General features: G+C 53.4%; 2 protein-coding genes across 2 annotated transcripts in view; one reads left to right on the top strand and one right to left on the bottom strand.

Moving 5' to 3' along the window:
* The window catches only part of Sptbn5 (spectrin beta, non-erythrocytic 5), a 46,154-nt gene extending 37,167 nt beyond the window's left edge, over window positions 1–8,987 (top strand). Inside the window, exons 50-68 of the mRNA XM_076849390.1 lie at window positions 351–441; window positions 586–732; window positions 1,283–1,420; window positions 1,496–1,752; window positions 1,945–2,131; window positions 2,365–2,577; window positions 3,360–3,556; window positions 3,671–3,875; window positions 4,137–4,331; window positions 5,234–5,389; window positions 5,662–5,879; window positions 6,023–6,212; window positions 6,421–6,597; window positions 6,761–6,865; window positions 7,180–7,251; window positions 7,574–7,660; window positions 7,795–7,886; window positions 7,970–8,055; window positions 8,911–8,987. Of these exons, the coding sequence (XP_076705505.1) occupies window positions 351–441; window positions 586–732; window positions 1,283–1,420; window positions 1,496–1,752; window positions 1,945–2,131; window positions 2,365–2,577; window positions 3,360–3,556; window positions 3,671–3,875; window positions 4,137–4,331; window positions 5,234–5,389; window positions 5,662–5,879; window positions 6,023–6,212; window positions 6,421–6,597; window positions 6,761–6,865; window positions 7,180–7,251; window positions 7,574–7,660; window positions 7,795–7,886; window positions 7,970–8,055; window positions 8,911–8,987 (2,890 nt within the window). The remainder of the gene's footprint in view (window positions 1–350; window positions 442–585; window positions 733–1,282; window positions 1,421–1,495; window positions 1,753–1,944; window positions 2,132–2,364; window positions 2,578–3,359; window positions 3,557–3,670; window positions 3,876–4,136; window positions 4,332–5,233; window positions 5,390–5,661; window positions 5,880–6,022; window positions 6,213–6,420; window positions 6,598–6,760; window positions 6,866–7,179; window positions 7,252–7,573; window positions 7,661–7,794; window positions 7,887–7,969; window positions 8,056–8,910) is intronic.
* A 637-nt stretch (window positions 8,988–9,624) lies between these two features.
* Window positions 9,625–21,341, bottom strand: Pla2g4b (phospholipase A2 group IVB). The gene is made up of 21 exons (XM_076850604.2): window positions 20,661–21,341; window positions 20,348–20,432; window positions 19,137–19,209; window positions 18,755–18,891; window positions 18,480–18,611; window positions 18,036–18,076; window positions 17,826–17,868; window positions 17,496–17,550; window positions 16,902–17,032; window positions 16,559–16,642; window positions 16,250–16,287; window positions 15,132–15,267; window positions 14,164–14,300; window positions 13,664–13,886; window positions 13,412–13,529; window positions 12,988–13,125; window positions 12,722–12,826; window positions 12,379–12,558; window positions 11,902–12,068; window positions 11,470–11,656; window positions 9,625–11,365 (listed from the first exon to the last, which is right to left on the bottom strand). The coding sequence occupies exons 2-21, from the start codon at window positions 20,354–20,356 to the stop codon at window positions 11,145–11,147; spliced, it is 2,355 nt and encodes a 784-aa protein (XP_076706719.1). The 5' UTR covers window positions 20,357–20,432; window positions 20,661–21,341; the 3' UTR covers window positions 9,625–11,144.
* Between the last annotated feature and the right edge of the window lie 38 nt (window positions 21,342–21,379).

The raw sequence follows: 21,379 nt of genomic DNA, 5'->3' as shown, positions 1-21,379 counted from the left end.
CTCTGGGTGTTTCTGTGACCTCATTCAGAATACTTATCATATCAGATTAGGTCCACCCCTATGACTTCATTTGAACTTGGTTATCTCTTCAAAGACCTTATCTCCAAATACAGTCCCATTCTGAATTTCCAGGAGCTAGAATTTCAACATAGGGGATACAGCTCAGCCCACAAAAAACACTAATATAGAGGGAATGTTTCATGATTTCAAAGGAAACCTGATTCAGGATTGTGATGCCAAGAAAAGATGTTCTAGGCTATGTGCACATGTTACACATGCATATACACACCTATAGCAGCTCCAAGTCCTGCTGGGTGAGACTGGGGGCCTATGAGACCCTCCTTCTGCAGGAAAGAAGAACTGGTGGAGCGAGTAAGGACCCGGGGTCGTCAGCTGGAGGAGTTGCAGCAGCTGCAAACCTTTCTGCAGGATTCGCTCGAGGTTCTCCTTTCTTGGAGCAGGAATGGTTGTGGGTGGGGGAAGGAGATGCCCCAGGGAAAGGTCACCCTTCTTCCAGGGCACCCCAGAAGTTAGGGAGAGAGGAGAGTCCAAGGCTGCAGAACCTGGTCCTCCCCATGCATCTAGCTGGCCATGTGGCTGAGGGAGAAGAACCTGGTGGCTTTGGAAGAAGGTTGGCAGGACCCAGCCAAGCTGCAAGCACAGTTACGGAAGCAGCAGAATTTCCAGGCTGAGCTGGATGCGAGTGTTCCCCAGCAAAAGGAGCTGCAGAAGGTGAGACACCATAGGGCTGAGGGGGCCAGAGACTGCCCCTCAGAGCCTGGAAGCTGGTCTGGAACCATGGTTGTGTCAGCTGATGTTCATCAAGTGCTTTCCTTGTGCTAGTGCCTTGCACTGACATGTATCAGCATGCACTGGCATGCAGCAGGTTCTTCCTCGGGGTTCCCTCTCCAAAAGTGGTGACTTTTCAATAATCTTAAAGGTAACATTTTGACATGATAAGTGCAGTTAAGTGCAGATAAGCAGTTATGTAGGTAGAGGCAGCAAAACATAACACCTTTAAAAACATTTCCTTTTCTTACCTATAAAGGCAGGTCTCGATTCCAGGCTGACATAAAGTGACCTACTAAGTATTTCATACGCTCTATCTCACTTAAACAAATTAGAATTATTATCTTTACTATATGGATGAGGATCACATGGCTCAGAGAGTCTGAGAAACTTGCCCAAGATCACATAGCTGTGGGGCTGGTCATTGAAGCCAATACAAGGGCCGTACCAGCAGTCCTGAGTCTGTGAGGTATATGTCATGTTGTGAATGCAGGAGGGGCAGAGACTGCTTCATGGGGGACACCCAGCCTCAGAGACCATTCAAGAGCGGCTGCAGGAACTGGAAGAGCTCTGGGCTGAGCTGCAGGCCAACTGCCAGAGGAAAGTCACCAAGCTGCAGAAGGCCTGTGAGGTGAGGCTGTGACATGCTATGGAGCAGTTGGGTGGGCTCTGGCCTCCCCCTTATTCCTTGTTATTTCTGCCCCAGGTCCGACATCTACAGCAGAGTATAGAGGAGCTGGAGAGCGGGCTGGAGCCCATTGAGGGCCAGCTGAAAGCCCCTTTCACAGGCCAGAACCTACCTGGGGTAGGCAAGCTCCTGGGGGCACAGGGGGAACTGGAAGTAGCCCTGGACATGCAGACCAGGCAGGCAGAGGCCCTACTGGGTCAGGCCCAGACCTTCAAGCGGGATGGCTACTGCCTCGCCAAAGATGTGGAAGAGCAGGCCCAACAGCTGCTTCAGAGGTAGATCAGCATGTTTCTTCCTCTTCCTCTGTTCCCTAGAGGGACACCCGCCCCCTCTTCCCAGCTCATGTCTTCTCATTTTTTCCCCCAGTCCATGATGAGGGTCACAGAAGGGGGTGAACTCTATGTCACAGTCTAGGCCCAGTTCTGATGACCATCTTCCCCTCCTGCTTCTGCCCTCCCCTGCTGCAGGTTGCAGAGTCTTCAAGAGCCCCTGCAGGAGCGCAGGGCAGCCCTGGAGGCCCAGAGCCTCCTCTTGAAGTTCTTCAGGGATGTTGATGAGGAGATGGCCTGGGTGCAGGAGAAGCTGCCCTTGGCCACTGCCCAGGATTATGGTCAGAGCCTGAGCGCTGTGCGGCACCTGCAGGAGAAGCACCAGGTGCTGGCTCGTGCTGGGAGGCGCTGCCTTCAAAAGTGGGAAGGGCTCACAGATAAGGAACATGCATTATGGCCCAACTAGGCTCTCCCTGCTTTGGAGGGCACCATGGATTCTTTTTGAACTTGGGACAGGGGAACAAGTCTGTGGGGTACCATGAGGCTTCAGGCACAACCCTTGAGGCACCCCAAGTGTCAGAGCATCCCTGTTTTTATTTTATTTTTCCTCCTCCACAGAACTTGGAGAGTGAAATGAGCAGCCACAAGGCTCTGACCCAGGTGGTGGTAGGCACAGGGCGTAAGCTGGTGCAGGCTGGGCACTTTGCTGCCCATGAGGTGGCCGCCCGGGTGCAGCAGCTGGAGGCAGCCTTGGACCAACTGCAAGCAGAGATGGCACAAAGGAGGCTGCTGTTGCAGCAGGCCCAGGAGGCCCAGGAGCTTCTGATGGAGGTGAGAAGGTGGAGCACAGCGGGGGAGGGCTGGACCTGAGAATCACCTGCAAGGGCCAAGTGCTGAGCATCTTCTCTCTCCCCCACTAAGGGGTTTCACGTCCCAAGTTCTTTCATCTGCCTGTTCCCCAGAAAACAGGCCACTGGGTTGTTTGCTTTGTTTCACTGTTTCTTCTAAACCAGTGGTTCTCAGCCAGGGCTTTGCATCAGAAACACCTGGAGACTTCATCTTGTGATTCTCCCTAAACTACCTCACAATGGTGAATACATTTGTATAAGAAGAGAAATTAGATGAAGTAATAAGAAATAAAAAGGAAAAACATGGAAAAGAAATTGACTAAAATCTTGTTCTAATATCATGTGACAAAAACAAAATCTATGCCTGGGAATCTAGAATAAAGTGTCTTTGTGTGGAAAAAAGAATCACTTGGAACCTTCAGGAAACATTGATCTCTAGGCGTGGCAGTGTTCCCTATAGTCTCAGCTACTCAGGAGGCCAAGATGGAGGGGAGGGTCAATCACTTGAGCCCAGGAGTTCAAGACCATCCTGGATAACATAGTGAAATCCAGTCTCAAAACAAAAGAAAAAGACACACTGATGCTCAGACTTCATCCAAACCTGTTGAGAATCTGCCAGGATGGGGCGCAGGCTTAGGGAGTTGGTGAGGACCTCCACCAGGGGATTCCAGCTGACAACTATGGCTCTAAATCTCAAGGCCACAAATCACAGGCTGGAGTCCCAGAGTCTTCATCCAGGGAAAAAATGATCTGTTGTCACCCCAGCTCCTGGAAGCAGGATCCTGGCTGGCTGAACGGGGCCATGTCCTTGACAGTGAGGACATGGGCGAGAGTGCTGAGGCCACACAGGCCCTTCTGCGTCAGCTGGAGGCCACCAAGAGAGACCTGGAGGGATTCAGTCAGCGCATGAAGCAGCTGCAGCGGTCAGCAGCCCTTCTGGACAGCAGGCAGAACCCAGACAGGTGGGCCACAGCCAACCCTCCTAGGAGGAGAAGGGTGCCCCCCACAGAGGTGGCTGAGGCTAGCTAGTCCAGCCTGCAGAAGGGTGCCAGTCCTAACTGTCCTTCCTGCTGCAGCCCCAAGGTGCTGGCTCAGCTGCAGGCTGTGAGCAAGGCCCACATGCAGCTGCTCCGGAGGTTGGAGGGCAGGGGGCAGGGCCTGCAGGAGCAGTTACAGCTCCACCAACTGGAGCAAGAGACCCTGCTCCTTGATGCCTGGCTGACCACCAGGGTGGCCATCGCTGAGTCCCAGGACTATGGGCAGGACCTGGAGAGTGTCAAGGTGGGTCAGTCCTGGACAAACCTGGGGGACAGTGAATTCAGGCTGAGCAAGAGTGAGGAAGGCCTGGGTTTGAGGATGAGAGGGATGCCATGGGGGTGCAGCAAGGAAATGGGGAGGGGCATCTTTAGGAGGATCCCTGTGGTTCTAGAACCAGGGCCGACAGATTACGTAGCCATTGGATCCTGCCAAGCTCTTCATGAGCTCCACAGGCTTCTAGACACTACCTTCAGAGTGACACTACCTGGTTCCACAACCTTACAGGTGCTGGAAGAGAAGTTTGATGCTCTCAGGAGGGAAATCCAGAGCCTGGGGCAGGTCAAGGTGCAGGCCCTGAGGGATCTGGCAAGGCCCCTGGAGAGAGGAGCACCCAGGCACTATCCCCAGATTCAAGCCCAGAAGAGCCGCATTGAGGCCACTTGGGAGAGGCTGGACAGGACAATCAAAGTGCGTACAGAGGTAGGCACCCACAGACCAGGGTGGACAGGGTAGCCAAGGGGCTGGCCCATCCTGTTCACTGCCAGGACCAGAAACAAGCAGCCCTATCAGCTGTGGAGTGTGTGCATGCATGCACTGGTCTAATTCCCAAAGACAAGCAGGTGGGGGCCTCAATCCCCCCATGTAGCTCTCTCCACTGATATGGCTTCCTCCTAGTACCATCGACAGCTTCAAGAAGCAGCAGGTAGTGTGTCTGGCCAGCTTCTAAATCCATTGAAGCCTTTCCCTTTCCCAAGCATGGGCTCCAGTTCTAATAAGACAAACCTTGTCCCTTCTCTTCTTCAACAGTCTCACACTTAACTCCATGTGCTCTCTCCTCTTGCAATGCCAAGTTCTTCCCCTTCTCCCTCACCCACTCCCCAAATCTAAATGCTCTGAGTGGGTTTGTTCACTAAGGAAATCCATTTTCTTCCAGAACCTTAGCTCTTGACCACAGCTGCTGGTTTCTGAGAGCAGTCCAGCTCATTGAGTCCTTGGCTGACCCCACAGCCCAAGGATCCTGGCCTGGGGCAGTCAGCTCCAGAGCTAACCCACTCCTCCTGTCCTGGCCCCAGCAGAAATGCTACAGCTGTGGCCTGCCCAGACCCTCCCACAGACCAGCCTGCTCTTTACATGAATGGATGTGTCCTCAAGCACTCCAGGACCACGCTTGTCTTTCCCATGAGATGAGTACTGAAAGCTCCTTCTCAACCCCAGTAACATCACATTCATTGTATAGCTGCCATGTCTGGGACATTTCCTGGGGGTCATGGATGAGTCACTACATCCTCATTCAAAAGGAGGTAGCTGAAGAGGCCATGTCTCAGGGAGAAGGGACCCTGGGAACAGAATGCAGCCCCAGCAGGGCCTCCTTTCTCTCCCAGAACTTGGTTGCAGCCCGAGAAGTCCGTGGCTTAGAGAAGGCAGTGACAGAGCTTCAGGGCTGGATGCAGGAGAAAACTGCCCTGATTGAGGGAAAGATCCATAGCCACTGCCTGTCATCTGTGCAGTCCTTGCAGCCCCAGAACAGGCGCCTGCAGGTGAGGACCTTGCCCAAGGCCTGCCCATCTGAGCACCTCCCAGAGGCCATAAGTGTATCTGTTCATCTCAGCCCCTTCCCAGAGGTCCACAGGAGTCCCCTCCACCCAGGGATTCTATTTGGGCCTTCCCCCTCAGGGCCCTGGAACTTGGCCCAGATTATAGAGTAGAATGTAGGGTGCTCCTTAGAGAGACCTGGGCTTCTGAATGGGGAGCATGCATGAATGGGGATTCAAAGGGGAGACTGTGGGCTGATCTTGTGTTCTGGTTGCAGAGAGAACTGGCGGCTATCAAAAAGGAGTTGGCACGGGTACAGATGGAAACCTGCAGACTGGGCCAGTGGCACCCTGAGGCTCAAGAGGGCCTGGCCAAGCAGCTGGCCAAGGTGCAGAAGACCTGGGCCACCCTGGAGGCGAAGGCGCAGGAGTGGGACCAGCAGTTAGCACAGGCTGCCCAAGGCCATGCCTTCCTTGGGCACTGCCGGGAATTACTGTAGGTGGTCTTCTGCCTTGGCAGTTGGTTCAGTTCTGCCTTGAGGGATGGCGGTTATCCTGGATTTGGGGGAGCAGAACTGTCTCTGCCCTTGTTTCCCAGGCTGTCCTGCCAGCTCTGGTAGCAGCTTTATTTCCCTGCAGAGCATGGGCTCAGGAGAGGAAGATGCTGGTGTCTTCCCAGGAGCTGGCTGGGGACATGGTGGGGACTGAGCAGCTTCTTGGGCAGCATGAGGAGCTGCAGCAAGAAATCCAGAAACATTGCCTTCAAGCCCAGGACATACAAAAGGAAGGGCAGAAAATGATGGAAAATGGCCACTTTATGTCCCTGGAGGTGTGAGCATAGAGGGTAGGATGAGCCCAACTTCCCAATGCCTTGGAACCTGACCAGGTGTGAAAACCAGCAGTACAGGAAGGTCGGGGAGGGACAGAGCGGCCACAATGGGGAAGGTCCCTCTGCTTTCAATTTGGTTCTCCTGCCCTTCCTGGAGTGGGAGTGCCACGAGTGCCCAGCTCTCATTGCAGCTGTCCTTCCCTTTCAGGTGGCAGAGTATCTGCAGGACCTGCATTGGCAGCTGCAGGAGCTCCAGGCAGAGTGGACCATGTGCCAGCAACGCCTCAAACAGACCTGGGATCTGCAGAAGCTGAGGCAGGGTGTGGAGCAGGCAGATGCCTGGCTGGCTTCCAGGGAGGGCCTCTTGCTGGAGCCTAGTTTTGGGGTGAGTGGAGACTGCCCAGAGCCAAATGTCCTCTGGCAGCCATGGCCCAGGACAGACCCTACTGCTGTTCCACTCACTGGTCACCCAGGCTGGGTTGCAGAGGGTGAGGGAAGGCTCTCAGCACCCAATAAACTGGACCTTACCCTGACTCACTTCTCTCTAGCGCTCAGTGTCAGATGTAGAGTTGCTGCTCCACAGACACAAGGATTTGGAAAAGCTGCTGGCAGTTCAGGAGGAGAAGTTTGCCCAGTTGCAGAAGATGACAGAGGTGCGGGAACGCTGGGGCAAGGGGCAAGCAAAGGCTTGGTACACCTGGAGAAGAGAGCCTGAGGGTAGTGCATGGGGAGAGTCTCTAAGCCTGAAAGTCAGGGCTCCCCTCACCACCAGCATCTCCCTGGAGCATACGGCCAGACAGCAGGAGCCCAGGAACCCAAGGTGGTAAGGACCCATCCCCTGAACAATCAGCAGTAGCTGGGAACACTGTCCACAGAGTTGAAGGACATTAGAAATAAAAAAGTAGAGTAGGAGCAGGTTAGGAGGACCTTCCAGAAAAGGATCATTGTGCTGATCCCATCTTTTCAGGAGACAAAGAGTACCCCTGGCATGAAGGGGTCTCTCAAGCTTAAGCAGCAGCTCCTGCCTGGGGGGAAGGTGGTAAGTGCCAGAAAATTCCCCCATGCAGTCCCCCTTTGCAAAACCACTCTGGCTCAGAAGTGCCACCTGGGGCTTGTCTTTTGGATTTGGATAGAGCAACTGAGTCCCTGCTCTCGGGTACTTCACAGCCTCTGTCCCACCCAGAAGGGGTAGGGCTGCTCCTCTCTTCCTACTTTTCTTGGTTTCCTTGTTAGAGTCCCTCCTGGTTCTAATGACCTTGGTGCAGCCCAGGACTTCCCCTGGGGGGGCTCTGGACAAATGATGGGGCCAGACCTGGCTGTCGCCTCCCCTTTGTGTGCTACCTCACCACCTCTCTCCACAGCATGATGCCAGTTCCTGGGACAGTTGCTATGGGGCCTTGGAAGGCAGCTCTCTGAGGTTGTTCCTGGATGACAGGATGGCAGTGGAGGTACCAGACAGCAAAGGGAGCAAGAAATGGTCTTTTGAGGGCTGGAGACAAAGCTAAGAGGTCAGAGGACAGAAAGAAATCCATAGGGAAAAGCATAGATGTCCACAGTTACCCTGTACCTAATTTCTTCTCAGAAAGTGGCTTTCACTGTCCCCCTTGACCTTGAGGGAGCCCAGTGTGAGAAGATGAAGGACCACCAGGGCAGGAAGCACGTGTTCTCCTTAAGGTGAGATTGACTCCACCTGCAGCCATAAAGCTGAGGGGCTGGAGGCAGTGGTTGAGTTTGACCCATGGCTGTTTGGGTGCCAGGCTGAGCAATGGGGCAGAGATCCTGTTTGCAGCACCATCTGAAGAGCAGGCTGAGCGCTGGCGGCAAGCCCTGGGCAGTGCAGCAGGTAGGCTTATGGGGAAGGATTGGTGATGGCAGGGGCAGGGTATTGATTCCCTGGGTCCTAAACTCCCAGTTCAACTGGCACTGGGAAATTTCACATCAAGTATTTCTAACCCCTGAGAAATACCTAGGACTTATTTTCTTTCCTCAAAGAATTCAAGGCCCAGAGATGTTAAGTAACTTGTTTAAAGTTACACGGCTAATCGGCAGGAGGTGGAGCCTGTCTGACCCCCAGCTGCCTCATAGTCCTGTTCTACCCCCTTTGTAGTCTACCACTTTTGAAACCCACACCCAAGCCCTTCCTGCCAGGATCCTTGTGGATTCTGTTCTGTCAAGGATATTACAGGTTCTGCTTTATCTGCTCCTGAGGGATTTCTCTAATCCTCAGATACCTCTGAATGCCACCTCCTTGAGGTGTCTTGTGAACAGTGATCAAGGCCGGTTCTACCACCAGGAGGAACACCAGAAAGCATCCCCTTCAACCATTTTAGCCTTTGTTGGGTTGTGGCAAGGCTCTGTGTTGACAGTGTGATCGGGGAATGTCCTGGGGTCTGGCCCCATTCCTCAGTTTCTCCTGGGCTCTATCTTTGTGGACATTTCCCACAACTCCTAAAAGACCTGAAGTTTCTTCAGTTTTCAGCACCTCCCACTCGTCCAGGCTGCACCTCCCCTGGCTGTATTGAGTGTCCAGGAGACAGGATGCCCTGGGGAAACTGCTCACCCTTACTGTCCATGTGGGATGCTCAGTAGAGCAGGGCAAAACCTCCAGAGGCAGGAGGAAGGAGCAGCAGGGGAGTTGGCTGCCTGGGATGGCTTGGGTCTGGGCCAGGGTAACTGTCCTTTTTCCCTCACTCTACAGCCCAGAATCTAAGCCTCGAACCCAAGGCCAGACTCCTGGCAGAGAATGCAGCTGCTTTGCTCAGGTGGGATGCTTGAGTAGGTGTGTGGGAGGGGGATTCTGAGCTTCAATGACTGGCACCAAGGCTATTCTCACACACAAGATCCTGGAACTCTGACCTATTCTGCTGGGGTATGGGGGGTCCCTTGCCTTTGAGAACCTTCAGCTACTCCTGGGAAATAGGAAGCCCTACACCCCTACCCTGGGTGCAAACCCCATTCACAGTTGTGATGGCAGAACCCAAGCCACAAGGTTCTTTCCCCACAGATATGACTGTCACCTCCCAGAACCTCACTCCACTTCGGCTCTACCTGCCCCATCCTCCACATTGGGCCAGACTCAGCAGATGGCCAGCTCTGCCACAGAGGCTGTATAAGACCTTTCCTGCTCCAGCCAGCCCCAAGGGAGGAGGTATCCCAGGCTTCCCTTGCACATTGCTAGAAAGCTCCCCTTCTTTCCTCTTCAAACAATGGTGTTCATTTGCAGCATAGCCCAACCATCTGCCCTGCTCTATCTCCATCCTCTCCGACTTCCCAGCCCTGCTCCTGAGGGACAAAGGGCCAAGATGTCAGCATGTCCCTGAGATCACAGACCAAGGGCAAGAAGTGCAAAGGCTAGGAGAGCATGGCAGGTTGAGGCAGAGAAACACACAACTCTTTTTTGCATGTCCTCAGCCTCCTATAGATCCTAGCATAATTCTGATATTTAATTACCTTACCCACATCTTTCCCACCTCCAAACCAGTGGAGAGGACACTTGAGTTGGGAGATCATGGGAGAGATTGGAGACAGGCAGTGTGAAATCCTCCATACAGGGGACCCCAGGCCCAGTATCAGTCTGTATGTCACACACAACCATATGCCCTATAACAGGAAGCAGCTGGCTATGGTCTCCTGGTGTAATTATCCACTCGTACTCCTGCAGAGCCCATGGGTTCCAAGTTTAGATGATGTGTTGCTGAAGGGACTTGTCCTAGACACAGTGAATTCTGGGACTACCAGGATAGCCATTTTCTTTTCTGCTCTGTGACTCCAGACACATGCCTAGAGAAGGATCTGAGAGTCACTTGGTCAGGTCTGGCAGCTATAGCAAGTTGGATCACGAGAATCAAGGAAATTACCTCCCATTCTTTCTATAAAACTGTTGTTGCCTGTCAGCTTCTAGAAACAGCTTCTAGAAGGAATGTTCCAAGAGAGGCCAGAGAGCTTGATGACTGCTCAGGGAAGATTCTGGGATGGCCAGTCCCTATCTCTCTCTCTTCTTTCAACAGGCCTGGGCAATACTAAACCTCCAGGTGTCACGTGAAGACTATCTGGGGAACCAGTGACAGCTATCAGCACAAGGACATCCCTACCCTGGCTGCTTCTGGGATAGACAGTTCCTGTTAGATGTATCCCATCATGATCACAAGCTGCTAGTTACCTCACTGTTACTAGTCTCTTTCTTTGGTTCATCTGATCCCAAGTCTGGCAACCCCTACCATGTGGCAAGAAACAGCCCCTTAACTGGACTATGGCCTCACCCCAAGATCCCTGCATGGGTGAAGAGGACAGCCTGGGAGTCTGCTAACCTAGGCAAGGCCAGGGCTACAGCATTAGTGACCCCTGGACTCCACTGGTCTCCACTCTGCTTAGAAAGGGTGACCCAAGCAGATGTCCTGCTCCTTGAGGGGAATCTGCACTGATGAGCTCACTACACCAGGTACCTGGGGAGATGGTGTATCAATTTGCTTTTTAAGCCAGTCCTGACCATATGCAACTAAGAGCCTGGGATGACAGATAATTTCAGATAGTACTTCCTATTTGCAAGAGCCGCTGTAATACATAAAGTGCTCCACTTTACTCTGTCCATTTGGCCACTTTATCCCCATCTCTACCCCCTGCTGTCATGAAAATGTTGAGCCCCAAATCCCATCCCCCTTTGTAAAGAAGGTAGCCCTGGTCCTAACTATAGCTATAATGAGCTGGGCCCCTCACTCCCAGCCTTCTGAAGGAGGAAGGGAGTCCAGGCTGTCTGCTTACAGGCTTGCTGTGGATAGAGTCGTTGCTGGCTTCATTGCCACCTCTAGATGATCCTCAGAATACACCTTGGTTGAGCTATGCATGGACATCAGAGCTCCAGAACATTTGGTGATGCTCAAAGAGTCAAAGCTGGCAGGGACCAGGTGGGAGCCCAGCCAGTGCACCTCCCTGGTATCACTCAGGTCTGTGTTGCTGCTTCTGTCTCCGCCGATGCACGGCCTGGTGCAGGGCCTCCAGCAGCTGCTCCTGGTTGTTGCAGATATTGTAATGTGTCAGGTGAAGCAGCTTGTCTGTGTCCTCTGGGCTGTAGGTCACTTTTGTGTAGTGGTATGGGGAGTCAGAAGGAGAGAGGTTGACCTCCCCAGCTGCCTTCTCTGCAGGTGTCCGCCGCACCCCTGGGGAGAGAGTGCAGCCTAGCCAGGGAGGAAAAGGGCTCTGGAGAGGTAGTCTAGGGTCACTTGAAGAGAGACAGGAAGGATGCAGGTGGAGCGTGGCTTACCAGGGGCTGAGTATTCCTGGAAGGAGTCATTGACCAGAGGGAAGTGCAGCACAGCAGGGGCTTCAGGCTGGGCAGGGTCAGAGAAGGCATGGCACTCCTGAGGCTGGTGCTGTTCTTCTGGACTGGGTGTGATGGGTGGGAATGGGATCCCCTGCTCCTGGCAGAACCGGCCCAAGAGTTGCAGCTGCTGCAGGGCAGTTAGAAGGCATCAGAAGAAGCAAGTTCTCCACAGTGGGGAGTTAATAGTCTGTGTTCCATTCCACATGGTATCACTGCCATGCCTCCTAAGGGAAGCTGGGCCAGACATTTACTGAACTCCAAAGCGGATCTTGCCAGGGGCCAAGACAGGCCCAGCTGGAGTTGGCCCACCACTTCCCACTCCTGCCACAACCTTCCAGTCCTATAAGAAGTCCCACCCACCCCACTCCCAACCTGAAAAGCTCCATGGAGATTGTAGTCCAGTGACAGGATGAGGTCCACATCCCGGGTGGGCTGCAGGAGGGGTGGGCAGCTAGTATTGACAAAGTAGCCGACATCCAGCAGGCAAAGGTGGGGCTCCATGGGTGTCAGCTGATTGGGGAGCCCATCCAGTTTAGTAGCTGCAAAAGTGTGGGGATGGAGCAGGAGAAGCAGCAGCAGTCACTGACTCTGAGGGCTCCTCAAGGCTGACAACAAGTCTTGATACTGGTAAGAGGAGAGACTGTGTCCCTGGGCCCCTGCTATCCTGCTAAAGAAGCACCCCCACAACCTGAACCTCCAACCCAAGGAAAGAAGAAAGGAGTCCCTGCACCCCATAGCCAGGGCACTGGTCTCAAAGGATGTGGTGCCAAGGAGAAAGAAAGGCGAGAGTACAGTGGGTGCCGCAGGGCTCAGGCTTGATGGCTAAGACCAGGGCAAAGAAGCAGATACCTTTCCAGGTGGAGAAGTGAGGATGATGGAAATAGTCCTTGTGGAAATGGAGGCCATGTAGGAAATTATGAGTGGCCTGGGCAAGTGGGCGCCTCGTCAGAAGGTCAGTGAAAAACTCAGCAATCCTGCCAGCTCTTGTGGGTGGTTCTTCTATCTTCAGATGGGGCACCTGCTCCTTGTCTATACAGGCAGGGGTGGGAGGAACCTTTATGCCAGCCCCTGTGATGACCCTGGAGGGAAACAGTTGAGGCCCCCAAAGACCCAAGAGCCACCTCTACCATGCCCCAAACATTTCCCCAACTGGCTGCCCCTTTGCATCCCATAAAGGAACCCAAGTACCTACCCAGGCTGGCCCGATCCTGGGCCCAGCGGTCCCAGAACTGGCTGGGCTCTGAGGCCCAGTACAAACTGTCCTGGAGGCTGGCTGCATACAGATTGCTCCAGATACCTGAGAGAGGGACATGAAGGGAAGAGTCCCCTGTCCCCATCACAATCCTCATGGCCCCTCCTAGACTAGGAAACTTCCCAGTGACTGAGCTGGCCAGGCTGAAGACCCACTCTCCCCACTCCACCCAGTTCTCCAGCCTGGGGGGAGAAGATGTTGCTCACCTTCCAGGTAGCAGATGCGGGACTCTGGGAGCTGCTTCACCAGCTGCCCCATGAAGAATTCAGAGCCGAAGAGCTCAGAGGGGATGAAGGCCCCATACTTGGGGAAGCCGACCTCATATGGGGAGAACTCGCACCACTCTGTGAGGAGGCCATACACTCAGCCATAGGGCATGGGACCTTCAGACATCCATACATCCACTATGGATTTCACTTGAGGACAGCCTGGTGACTAGGAGGCTCAGACCCTGTTGCTGTGACTTTAAGTACACAACCTAAGGCCCTTGCTTCATCCAAAGGCCTGGTAAGATGACAGTCTCTGGGAAATGGCCAGCAGATGTGGGTGTAAGATCCACCTCTTATAGGCCAGGTTATCCCTTATCCCACCATCCATAAGAGCATATATCTCAGCTCTAAGGCCACTCACCAGCAAATTCAAAGGTTGTCAGGTTCTGCCCCTTAGTGTTGAGGGCACAGTAGATGGGCAGAGGATTCTGGCCACGACTCAGGGCTTCCCTTTGATCTGAGAGTTTGTGGTCACAAGGCTGGGGAAAGATGATCAGCACTAAGCCTATAGCTCCCTGGTGCCTGGAGCCCTTCCCACCCTTTACCAGGGGACAGGCTCAAGTTCTGAACCCTGCCCTGACTTTGCACCCCATCCAAGGTCTACCCCCAACACCTCATCATGCAGCAGCGCCTCATTAATGAGGGCCCACAGGTTGGTGAAGCAGGTTGGGTGACCCAGGCGGGCACGCTCGGCTAGCTCCTGCCGATACCACTGCAGCCGGCTGGGAGCCAGCACACCCAGCTTGCTCTTCGTCACCTGGGTCTTCAGCAACTCGGTGGGCCCTGCCAGGTCCTTCTGAGACCATTCTGGGTCCTCATAGAGGTTGGCCAAGGCCCTGAGAAAAGTCAAAGCCCAGGGGAGGGGGGATGTCACTTAAGGATCCCATCCAGACTTCACATGCCTTTAACTTTCTCTTCTAGGACAATAGGTACCTCTGGCAAAGCACCTTTGAGAGAGCCTGGGAGCATATTTCTCCCTAGCACATGCGTTTTCCCAGCCCTTCCAGTTTGCTCAGAGCCTCTGGGTCCTAGGAGCACCTTACCACCAGCACTCCCTCCCATAATACAACCAGCCACACATGGGCTCCAGCACTCAACTTGCTACCAGCTCACCAGGTGGAGCCTGAGGCCCCTGTGATGTAAGAGACGCAATCCAAGAGGCCCAGCTCCTTCAGGGCAGCCAGCTGCCCATATAGGGAAGTCATTGCCCGGATCCCTCCGCCAGTGGCCATAACAGCTACCACTGGGATCTAGAAGAGAGGACAGTCAGGCTTGGAAAGGCCTGAGGGATGGAAAAAGCCATGCAAGAAAACAGGTCAAGGGGCTGGGGATGTGGCTCAAGTGGGAGCGTGCTCGCCTGGCATGTGTGAGGCACTGGGTTTGATCCTCAACACCTCATAAAAAATAAAATAAAATAAAGATATTGTGTCCACCTAAAACTAAAAAATAAATTTTAAAAAGAAAAAGAAAACAGATCAAGGAATCATTCAGCTTGCTTCACAACTAAGACCAGCCAATATGTGACAGGGGGACTTGGGCCAGCTCTGATTCAGAGAGGGCCTCCTGAGGGCTGGGCTTCTTCAGTTGTGAGGGTCAGGGCCTGACAGATGCCAGGCCTCATTTCTCCCCCAGCCCCTAAGTTTCTGGGATCACTTTCTGGAAGCCTCAATACAAACTCCAAAGTCTCCCTCTATTTGCTAGATGTCATTCCCAAGCTAGATGACCCAGACCCATGGGACCACCCATGCCAGGAGGCCATCCTTATACTAGCTATCTTGTCACTAATCAGTTACATGGGACCTATTCCAAAAACCTGGACCAGGGTAAAGACCAAGAAATGAAGAGAAGGAAAGCCAGCCCAGTGGAGAAGTTCCTGCCAGAGAGCTCCAGTTGTCTCATGCAAAACACTGCACTTACAGCCCCTGACTACGTCACGCAAGAGGAAACAGGGCAGGGCAGGCGGCAGCCACAGATGTAGGTTGGCACCAGCTCTGGGCTCCTTATAAACAAACAATCTGTGTTCAACCCAGGGCCCAAGCAAGCCCAGGGCTGCCCCAACCAAATCTTGCCCAGACCCATACCTCATTCTCACTCAGGTCTCTGTCCAGCTGCAGGGCCTGCTTCAGGGCCCCAGCTACCACCTGCTTCCTCCTGTTCAAGAAGGCCTGCTCCTCTGCACAGGGCCTGCAGCCCAGACGCACGGCCAGCTCTCGTGGGCTGGAAGAGGAGGAAAAGTCTGTGAGGCAGCTCCCAACCACACCAGAAAAAGGGAATGCTGGGCTTGCCTCAACATAGCCACTAAACTCTCAAGATTCCCCGTTCCTCAATGCACACCACCACTCCTGTGTGCTCAGAAGCCTGACATTGTGAAGTGTGACAGGGAGTTGAGGAGCCCAGACCCACACATGGATATTCACATGAGCCTGGGAATACAGGGACTGAAGGGGCCACTCAGGCCCCCAATACTGTGAATCCCACTTCCAAGGCTCATCTTCTCTCTATTACCCACCAATTCCAAAAATGACAATAGAGGGGGCATGAAAGAAGGTCCAATGCCCTCCTCCTGTCATGGTGAGAAGTTACTTCCCAAGACAGAGAGGGCTGATGGTAACTCCTCCTAAGAAGGCATTTAAGGGGCTGGGGTTGTGGCTCAGTGGTAGAGCGCTTGACTAGCACATGTGACGCACTGAGTTCAATTCTCAGCACTACATAAAAACAAATAGGTAAAATAAAGTTATTGTATCCATCTATAACTAAAAATATTTTTCAAGGAAGTTTAAAAAAAACATTTTAAATAAAATAAAAAAAAGAAGAAGGCATTTAAGGTCCATCCACAATGGCTCCCACCCAAACAGCAAAACTTCCTGTTTCATTTTCATTGCCTTCTCTGTGCCTCAAGCCCTGCTACTATCCTCACCTCCCCACCTGTTTTTTAGCCAAACATTTATTTATCCAGGGCCCAGTGTCAGGCACTGGCACCCCTCAAACTAGAGCAGAAACAAATGAAAAACACAGTTAAGAAAATAAGCTTTTTGAGGCTTCCTCTGGCACTTTGTGCTCTATCTGTGAGGGAAGCCGTGCCCAGAGGTGCAACTGTGCTGCAAGCTCCCCACCTCTCCCTGTCGCTTCTGCAGGCCAGAGGCCCAACCTTCCCCACCCCTACCTGGTTGCTTTCCCAAGCCCCAGCCAGGCCTCTCACCCTTCTTCTTTCTTCAGTTCCACCCTCAGTAAGGGTTCCTGGAAACCATGAAAACCCCATCACAAAGGTGGGCCACCTCTGTTCGGCCCTTCCTCTCACCAGGCCCTAGATAGCCCTATATACCCTCAGGCCCCCAACCAACTCCATAGAGGCCACCCTCTTACCCAAAGCCTGGCCCTAGCACTTGTTCAGGGCACAGCCTGAGGAGAAAAGTAGCTACAGAAGCAGGCCTCTCCCTTTAAGGAAAGGGCTGGGGTCAGTGCCAGCCCAGTCTGTACCTTGAGCTTTCCTTCTCTGGGTGACCAGTACCTGTGATGTGGGAAAGATGAGTCTCACCAACTGGTCAGTGGGCAGGGTCTGTAGAGGCACCTTCAGTTGTTCCTGAGGGTCATTCTGTAGGGGAACAGAGAAAATCCATGAATCCTTTACCCTCCCTGTCAGCAAGAACCCCACCAACTCCCCTTGGCAGCAAAAAAGGAACAGGAGGGAGGGGAACAGGAACCCCATACACTCTACCCAGGGGCCTGCCTGCCTCTGTCAGGGAGAAGGGTAAAGGAAGTGGGGTACAGGCAAGCAGAGGTCAGGCTTGGAGGAGGTGCGGAGGGAGTGAGGGTGGCCTTGGGGACCCAGCTCCTGGGAATGAGGCCATTACCTGTAGATGGATGTTCAGTTCCTGCTCCCAGCAGGCTGGGAAATGGAAACAGAAAGAGCCAGTGCCCACAGAGGCCTCCTGAAGACCCTCACAGGCCCCTGGAACTACAAGCTGAACTCTGGTCTCTGACCCTGGAAACAGGAAATAGAGCAGAGAGGACAGTGCTAGATGCCTCTGCCCAAGGCATCTCTCACTACTCCTGGAGGGCATTTCCTTCTCTCTGAAATGGAGGGTTGGTTGGTCCAGGTTGGATGTTGGAGCCCACACCACACTCTGAATACTAGGTGGAAAATTTTGGCTCCTGTGAAGCCCCAGCACAGACTTATTCTCTAGCCCTTATTCCTGCTTTTGGGAACTGAAGACAGCTAGGCCTTCCCCTTAGAAAGGAGGAAGATAAGAAATAAAGGTGGAGGGACTTGGGGCTTGTGGTTCAGTGGCAAAGTGCTTGCCTAGCATGCATGAGGCACTGAGTTCGATTCTCAGCACCACATAAAAATAAATAAATAAAGACATTGTGTCCACCTACAACTAAACAAACAAATAAACAAACAAACAAAAAGGTGGAGGGACTATCCCAGTAGGTTGGGAACTCACCCTTCTGGTCCCCAGTCTTTTCCAGCTGAACATGCAAGCAGGAGAGCTCCCGGGCCTGAGTTGTTAAGAGAGCTCCTCAGCTATCATCGACACCCCTGCTTGAGGACCCCACCCTCCTAGCACCCTGCCTCCTCCTCTTCAGCACTTCATTACCTTGGCTCCCAGTTACCTAGCATTTGCTTGAGATTGTACTCCCTCAAGGCACTGACACCCCAAAGCTCCCCAACCAGCTTACTCTGACCCAGGCAGCCATGGGTATGAAGAGCAAGAAGATGGCATGAGGGAACCTGGGGACCCCTAGTCACCCCCCAAGCACCATTCCTGACTCACCACCAGGATGCCATTGCTGATAAGCTGCTCCACACAGTCTGTCCTGGAAAGAGCCCCCAGTGACCCTTTGCAAGAACCCAGGTTTTAACAACCCCTAGAGTCCTGGGCACCACTTCTCCACCAGGGAATGGCGTCAGCTCTGGGTGGCACTGTCATTCCCAGAAGGAAGCATTCCATTCCCACCTGGGACTGCCCCATGGCCCAACTCACAGACTCTGCAGTTGAAACTCAACTTCTAGCTGCTCCTCACCCTGGGGAGATAGAGAAGCAAGTTAGAAAGAATGAGAAGAGTGGTGTGTGTGTATTTGTGTGTGTGTGGGGGGGGTGTGTGGGTGTGTGTGGGTGTGTGTGTGTGTGTGTAGATTCCAACCCAGACACCAGCTAGGGATGCTGAAGTAAAGGTGAAGGAAGGGGTCTGAGGGAAGGGCCATTGTCCCTCTCCAGGCTACTCTGTCCACATTCCTTGGGCTGTTCCAAGAAAGCTGTTCTTTGGTTCAGAAGGCAAGAAAGGATGAGGAAGGTCTGCTCCTTGATGAAAAGTCACTCCTAACTGGCAGAGGCCTCTGGGATGTGACAGATACCTGGGCCACCTACTCTCCAAAGTATCCCCTTTCCCAGGTTGGGGAGCCCCTGCTGCCTTGAGTACAGCCTTGCCTGTGAGCTCAGCGAGAAGTTCTGGTGTCTAAACTCCCCAGGCTGCAGGGTCCCCACATCAAATAGCACTGACAACACTGGGTCATCTTTGGTCAACAGGTCCTGGTCAAAGACTTTTAATTCCATGATATTCTGGAAAGGAAACAGAGTAAGAAGACTGCAGAAAGGAGGGTAGATGGGAAAGGGGGTAGGGCAGGCAATGAGGGCCTGGGAGAGGACAGGTAGCAGTGGCTTCAAGGGGATGGTGAGTAGGGCTGGATTTTATGCCTGGCCACCTTGAGCTGGCTGTGGATTCGGAAGTGAAAGCTCTGATTCCAGATGGGGTTTCTGCTGTTCTTGACCGTGCGTGTCTGAAACCTGTGGCTGGAGGCCGTGGGCAGCCACAGAGTCACATAGCAATCAGAGGGGGTCACTGCAGGGAGGATGAACAAGTGCGCAGTGATGGCCAACAGCCCTTCCCAGCCCAGCCACCAGAGTCTCCATCACTCATGTCTAATGGGTGGCCCCACTGCCACTATCTACTCAGAATCTCCTCCCAGCACTCTATTCCAGGACCCCTCCTCCTATCTCTTCCCACTGACACTGCCCACTGAATCCAGCTGTGGTACTCTTCACTTTCCTTGGCCCAGCACAGGGCCAGGGGAACAGCACACTCACCTAAGTCCTTGGAAGGCAGACCATGGGCCTGCAGGACACGCACAGTGAGCAGGCAGGTGCCAGGCACCTTTGCCTACAGAGGAGGGAAAGGGGACAGGTTTACTGCAGGTAGATGAGGCCAACAATGTCAACGTCCATAGGGGAAGCTTGGGCAGTCTCTTGAGGCCTAATCCTGAACCAAAAGGATCAGGCTCAGGCCCACCCTCCACCCCTTCAGACTTCTGATTCCGTAGGAGATATGGTATCTCCTTGCTGACATCTGCCCACATCTATATAATGCTGTGTCCAGCTCTGTGCCAAGGGTTCTATATACATGAACTCATTTGTCACATGACTACCCTATGCAGGGGCCCTATTAGGATCAATCCATAAAGAAACTGAGGCATGGAGACGTAGCTGCTTGCCTGGGGGAGATCTAGTTGCCAGGCTAGTTCCAATTTAAGCCCCATACACAGGTACTTCTATTTCCTGAATACAGCATCCTTCAGTCTTTCCATCCCACAGCCTCACCACACACCCCAGCTAAGCAGCTTTGAGTCTGGTCTCAGGCAGACTGGGATGTAAGCTATTAAGGGAGACGAAGGGGTATGTCAGGGCCTTGGACATCATGGATGAGCCATTTCCCATACTGTCCACCCCATTCTGGAAATGGGCTCTCTGCTCTATGATGGTCTCCAGAGAGCTCCCTCCAAACACACTCCTTGGTTCGGGTTTATAAATGCTGGCTAGTAGCCAGGGCAGAGAAAGCCTGTGCCAACTAGTACTTCCCGCTGGTTTTCAGTTCTGCCTCTGGAAGGGTGCTGACAGATCAAGTCCAGGAAGCTACCAAGGTCAGGATCAGAGATGGGGAAGCTCATCCACCTGTGGCAGCCCTGGGGCTCTCACATCCCAAGCAATTGAGTCAGAAGGAGCATCAAGCAGCCACTTCCTTCTGGGGCCCCAGGACAGCAGCTGGGAGCCTCTGAGTTCCCAAGACCCAAATCCCTGTGGTCAACCTGGAGCCATTTCCAGGACAGAAAGAACTTGGGGTAGTCCCTCACCCAGCTCACTGCTTCTCCCCTGGCTACTACTAACTGGTCTCATCTTGTAACCAGCAAATATTCCTTGCTAAACCTCAAGAAGACCAGAGCTTCTCTAAGAAACAGCAATAATCAGACCCTGGATGGGGATCTGGGTTTGAAGTGAGGGCCCAGTGCCCTGGAAGGCCTTACCAGAGCCATGAGGCCAAGTTCTCAGGAGCAGGAATGATGAGGCAGCAGCCACAGGACCAAGGACTTCCAGCTTTTAACCCAGCACCTTTTAACCCAGAGACAGGGTGCTCTAGCTAGCCCCGAGCACCTCCCCAGCCCCTCCCATATGCCTCTTTCACTCCACCCAAGGCCCACACCCACCACCTGTCCAGGAAATGAGGCACCTTAAGCATGTCCCAGAGCCACTGACACCCTCTTGTGTCAGCCCTGGTTCCCCAAGGTCCCACTCTGCAGCCATCACCATCTGGGCCTGCCCCAGTCAGCCCTGACTTACAGCGCTCATCTCTGGAAGAGATGCTGTCAGGTGTTGAGCAGAAGGAAGGCAGACAGTGGGTCCCACAGCAGTGGTGCACAGAGGAGTTGAGCATCTTCAGCAGCAGGTATTGTGCAACCTCCCAGCACCAGTAAGACAGGAATGCCCAGTCCTGACTGGAGCCCTTTGCCAATCTGAGAGGAGTACCCCAGGTTCCATCACAACTGGCAGGGGGTGTGGCTGTCACATAAAATAGCCCTTCAAAGCCATGTCTGGATTGACTCCACCCTTGGAGTTGGGTGGCCGGGGATAAGGCTGGTAGGTTGGCATTCCTGCTCTTCAGATGGGTGCAGAGGGAGGCTGAGTGTGAAAACCAAATCTTTCCTCAGAGGGATGTCCCAGGAGGGGTAGGGTTTTTGTCCCTTCCCACCAGTGCTTGTTGTAGAACAGAGGTTACCCTAGGATAAGAGATCCCACCAGCAGCCATGGAGCCAGGGGATAAGAGCAAACCAGGCCAGGGTAAACCTGCGAATAGCATTAGAGGCCTTCAGCCAAGGAGGGCCCAGTCAGGCAGTTACAAGACTAAGGTCAGTCCATTTTTCCCATTGAGAGACTGCCCAGGCTGTCACAAACAAGGGGTCTGGGTAGCAAACAGCTTCCCATGCCTGGATCTGGCCCACAGCCCCAGTCAGGGTTACCCTGAAATTTTCACCTAAACCCTCAAGCCCTCATTGGGCCAC

The sequence above is a fragment of the Callospermophilus lateralis genome, chromosome 3, assembly GCF_048772815.1.
Source record: "Callospermophilus lateralis isolate mCalLat2 chromosome 3, mCalLat2.hap1, whole genome shotgun sequence".
NCBI classification, from domain to species: Eukaryota; Metazoa; Chordata; class Mammalia; order Rodentia; family Sciuridae; genus Callospermophilus; species Callospermophilus lateralis.
This window is presented reverse-complemented; position numbering and strand designations above follow the sequence as displayed.

What these genes read in the sequence shown, in the direction of transcription:
- Pla2g4b (XM_076850604.2), bottom strand. An exon ending in AAAGACTGGGGACCAGAAGG is followed by an intron (nt 17,033 to 17,495) that starts GTGAGTTCCCAA and finishes TCCTGTTTCCAG; the next exon opens with GGTCAGAGACCAGAGTTCAG. An exon ending in GAGACCTGAGTGAGAATGAG is followed by an intron (nt 14,301 to 15,131) that starts GTATGGGTCTGG and finishes CCTCTCTTCTAG; the next exon opens with ATCCCAGTGGTAGCTGTTAT.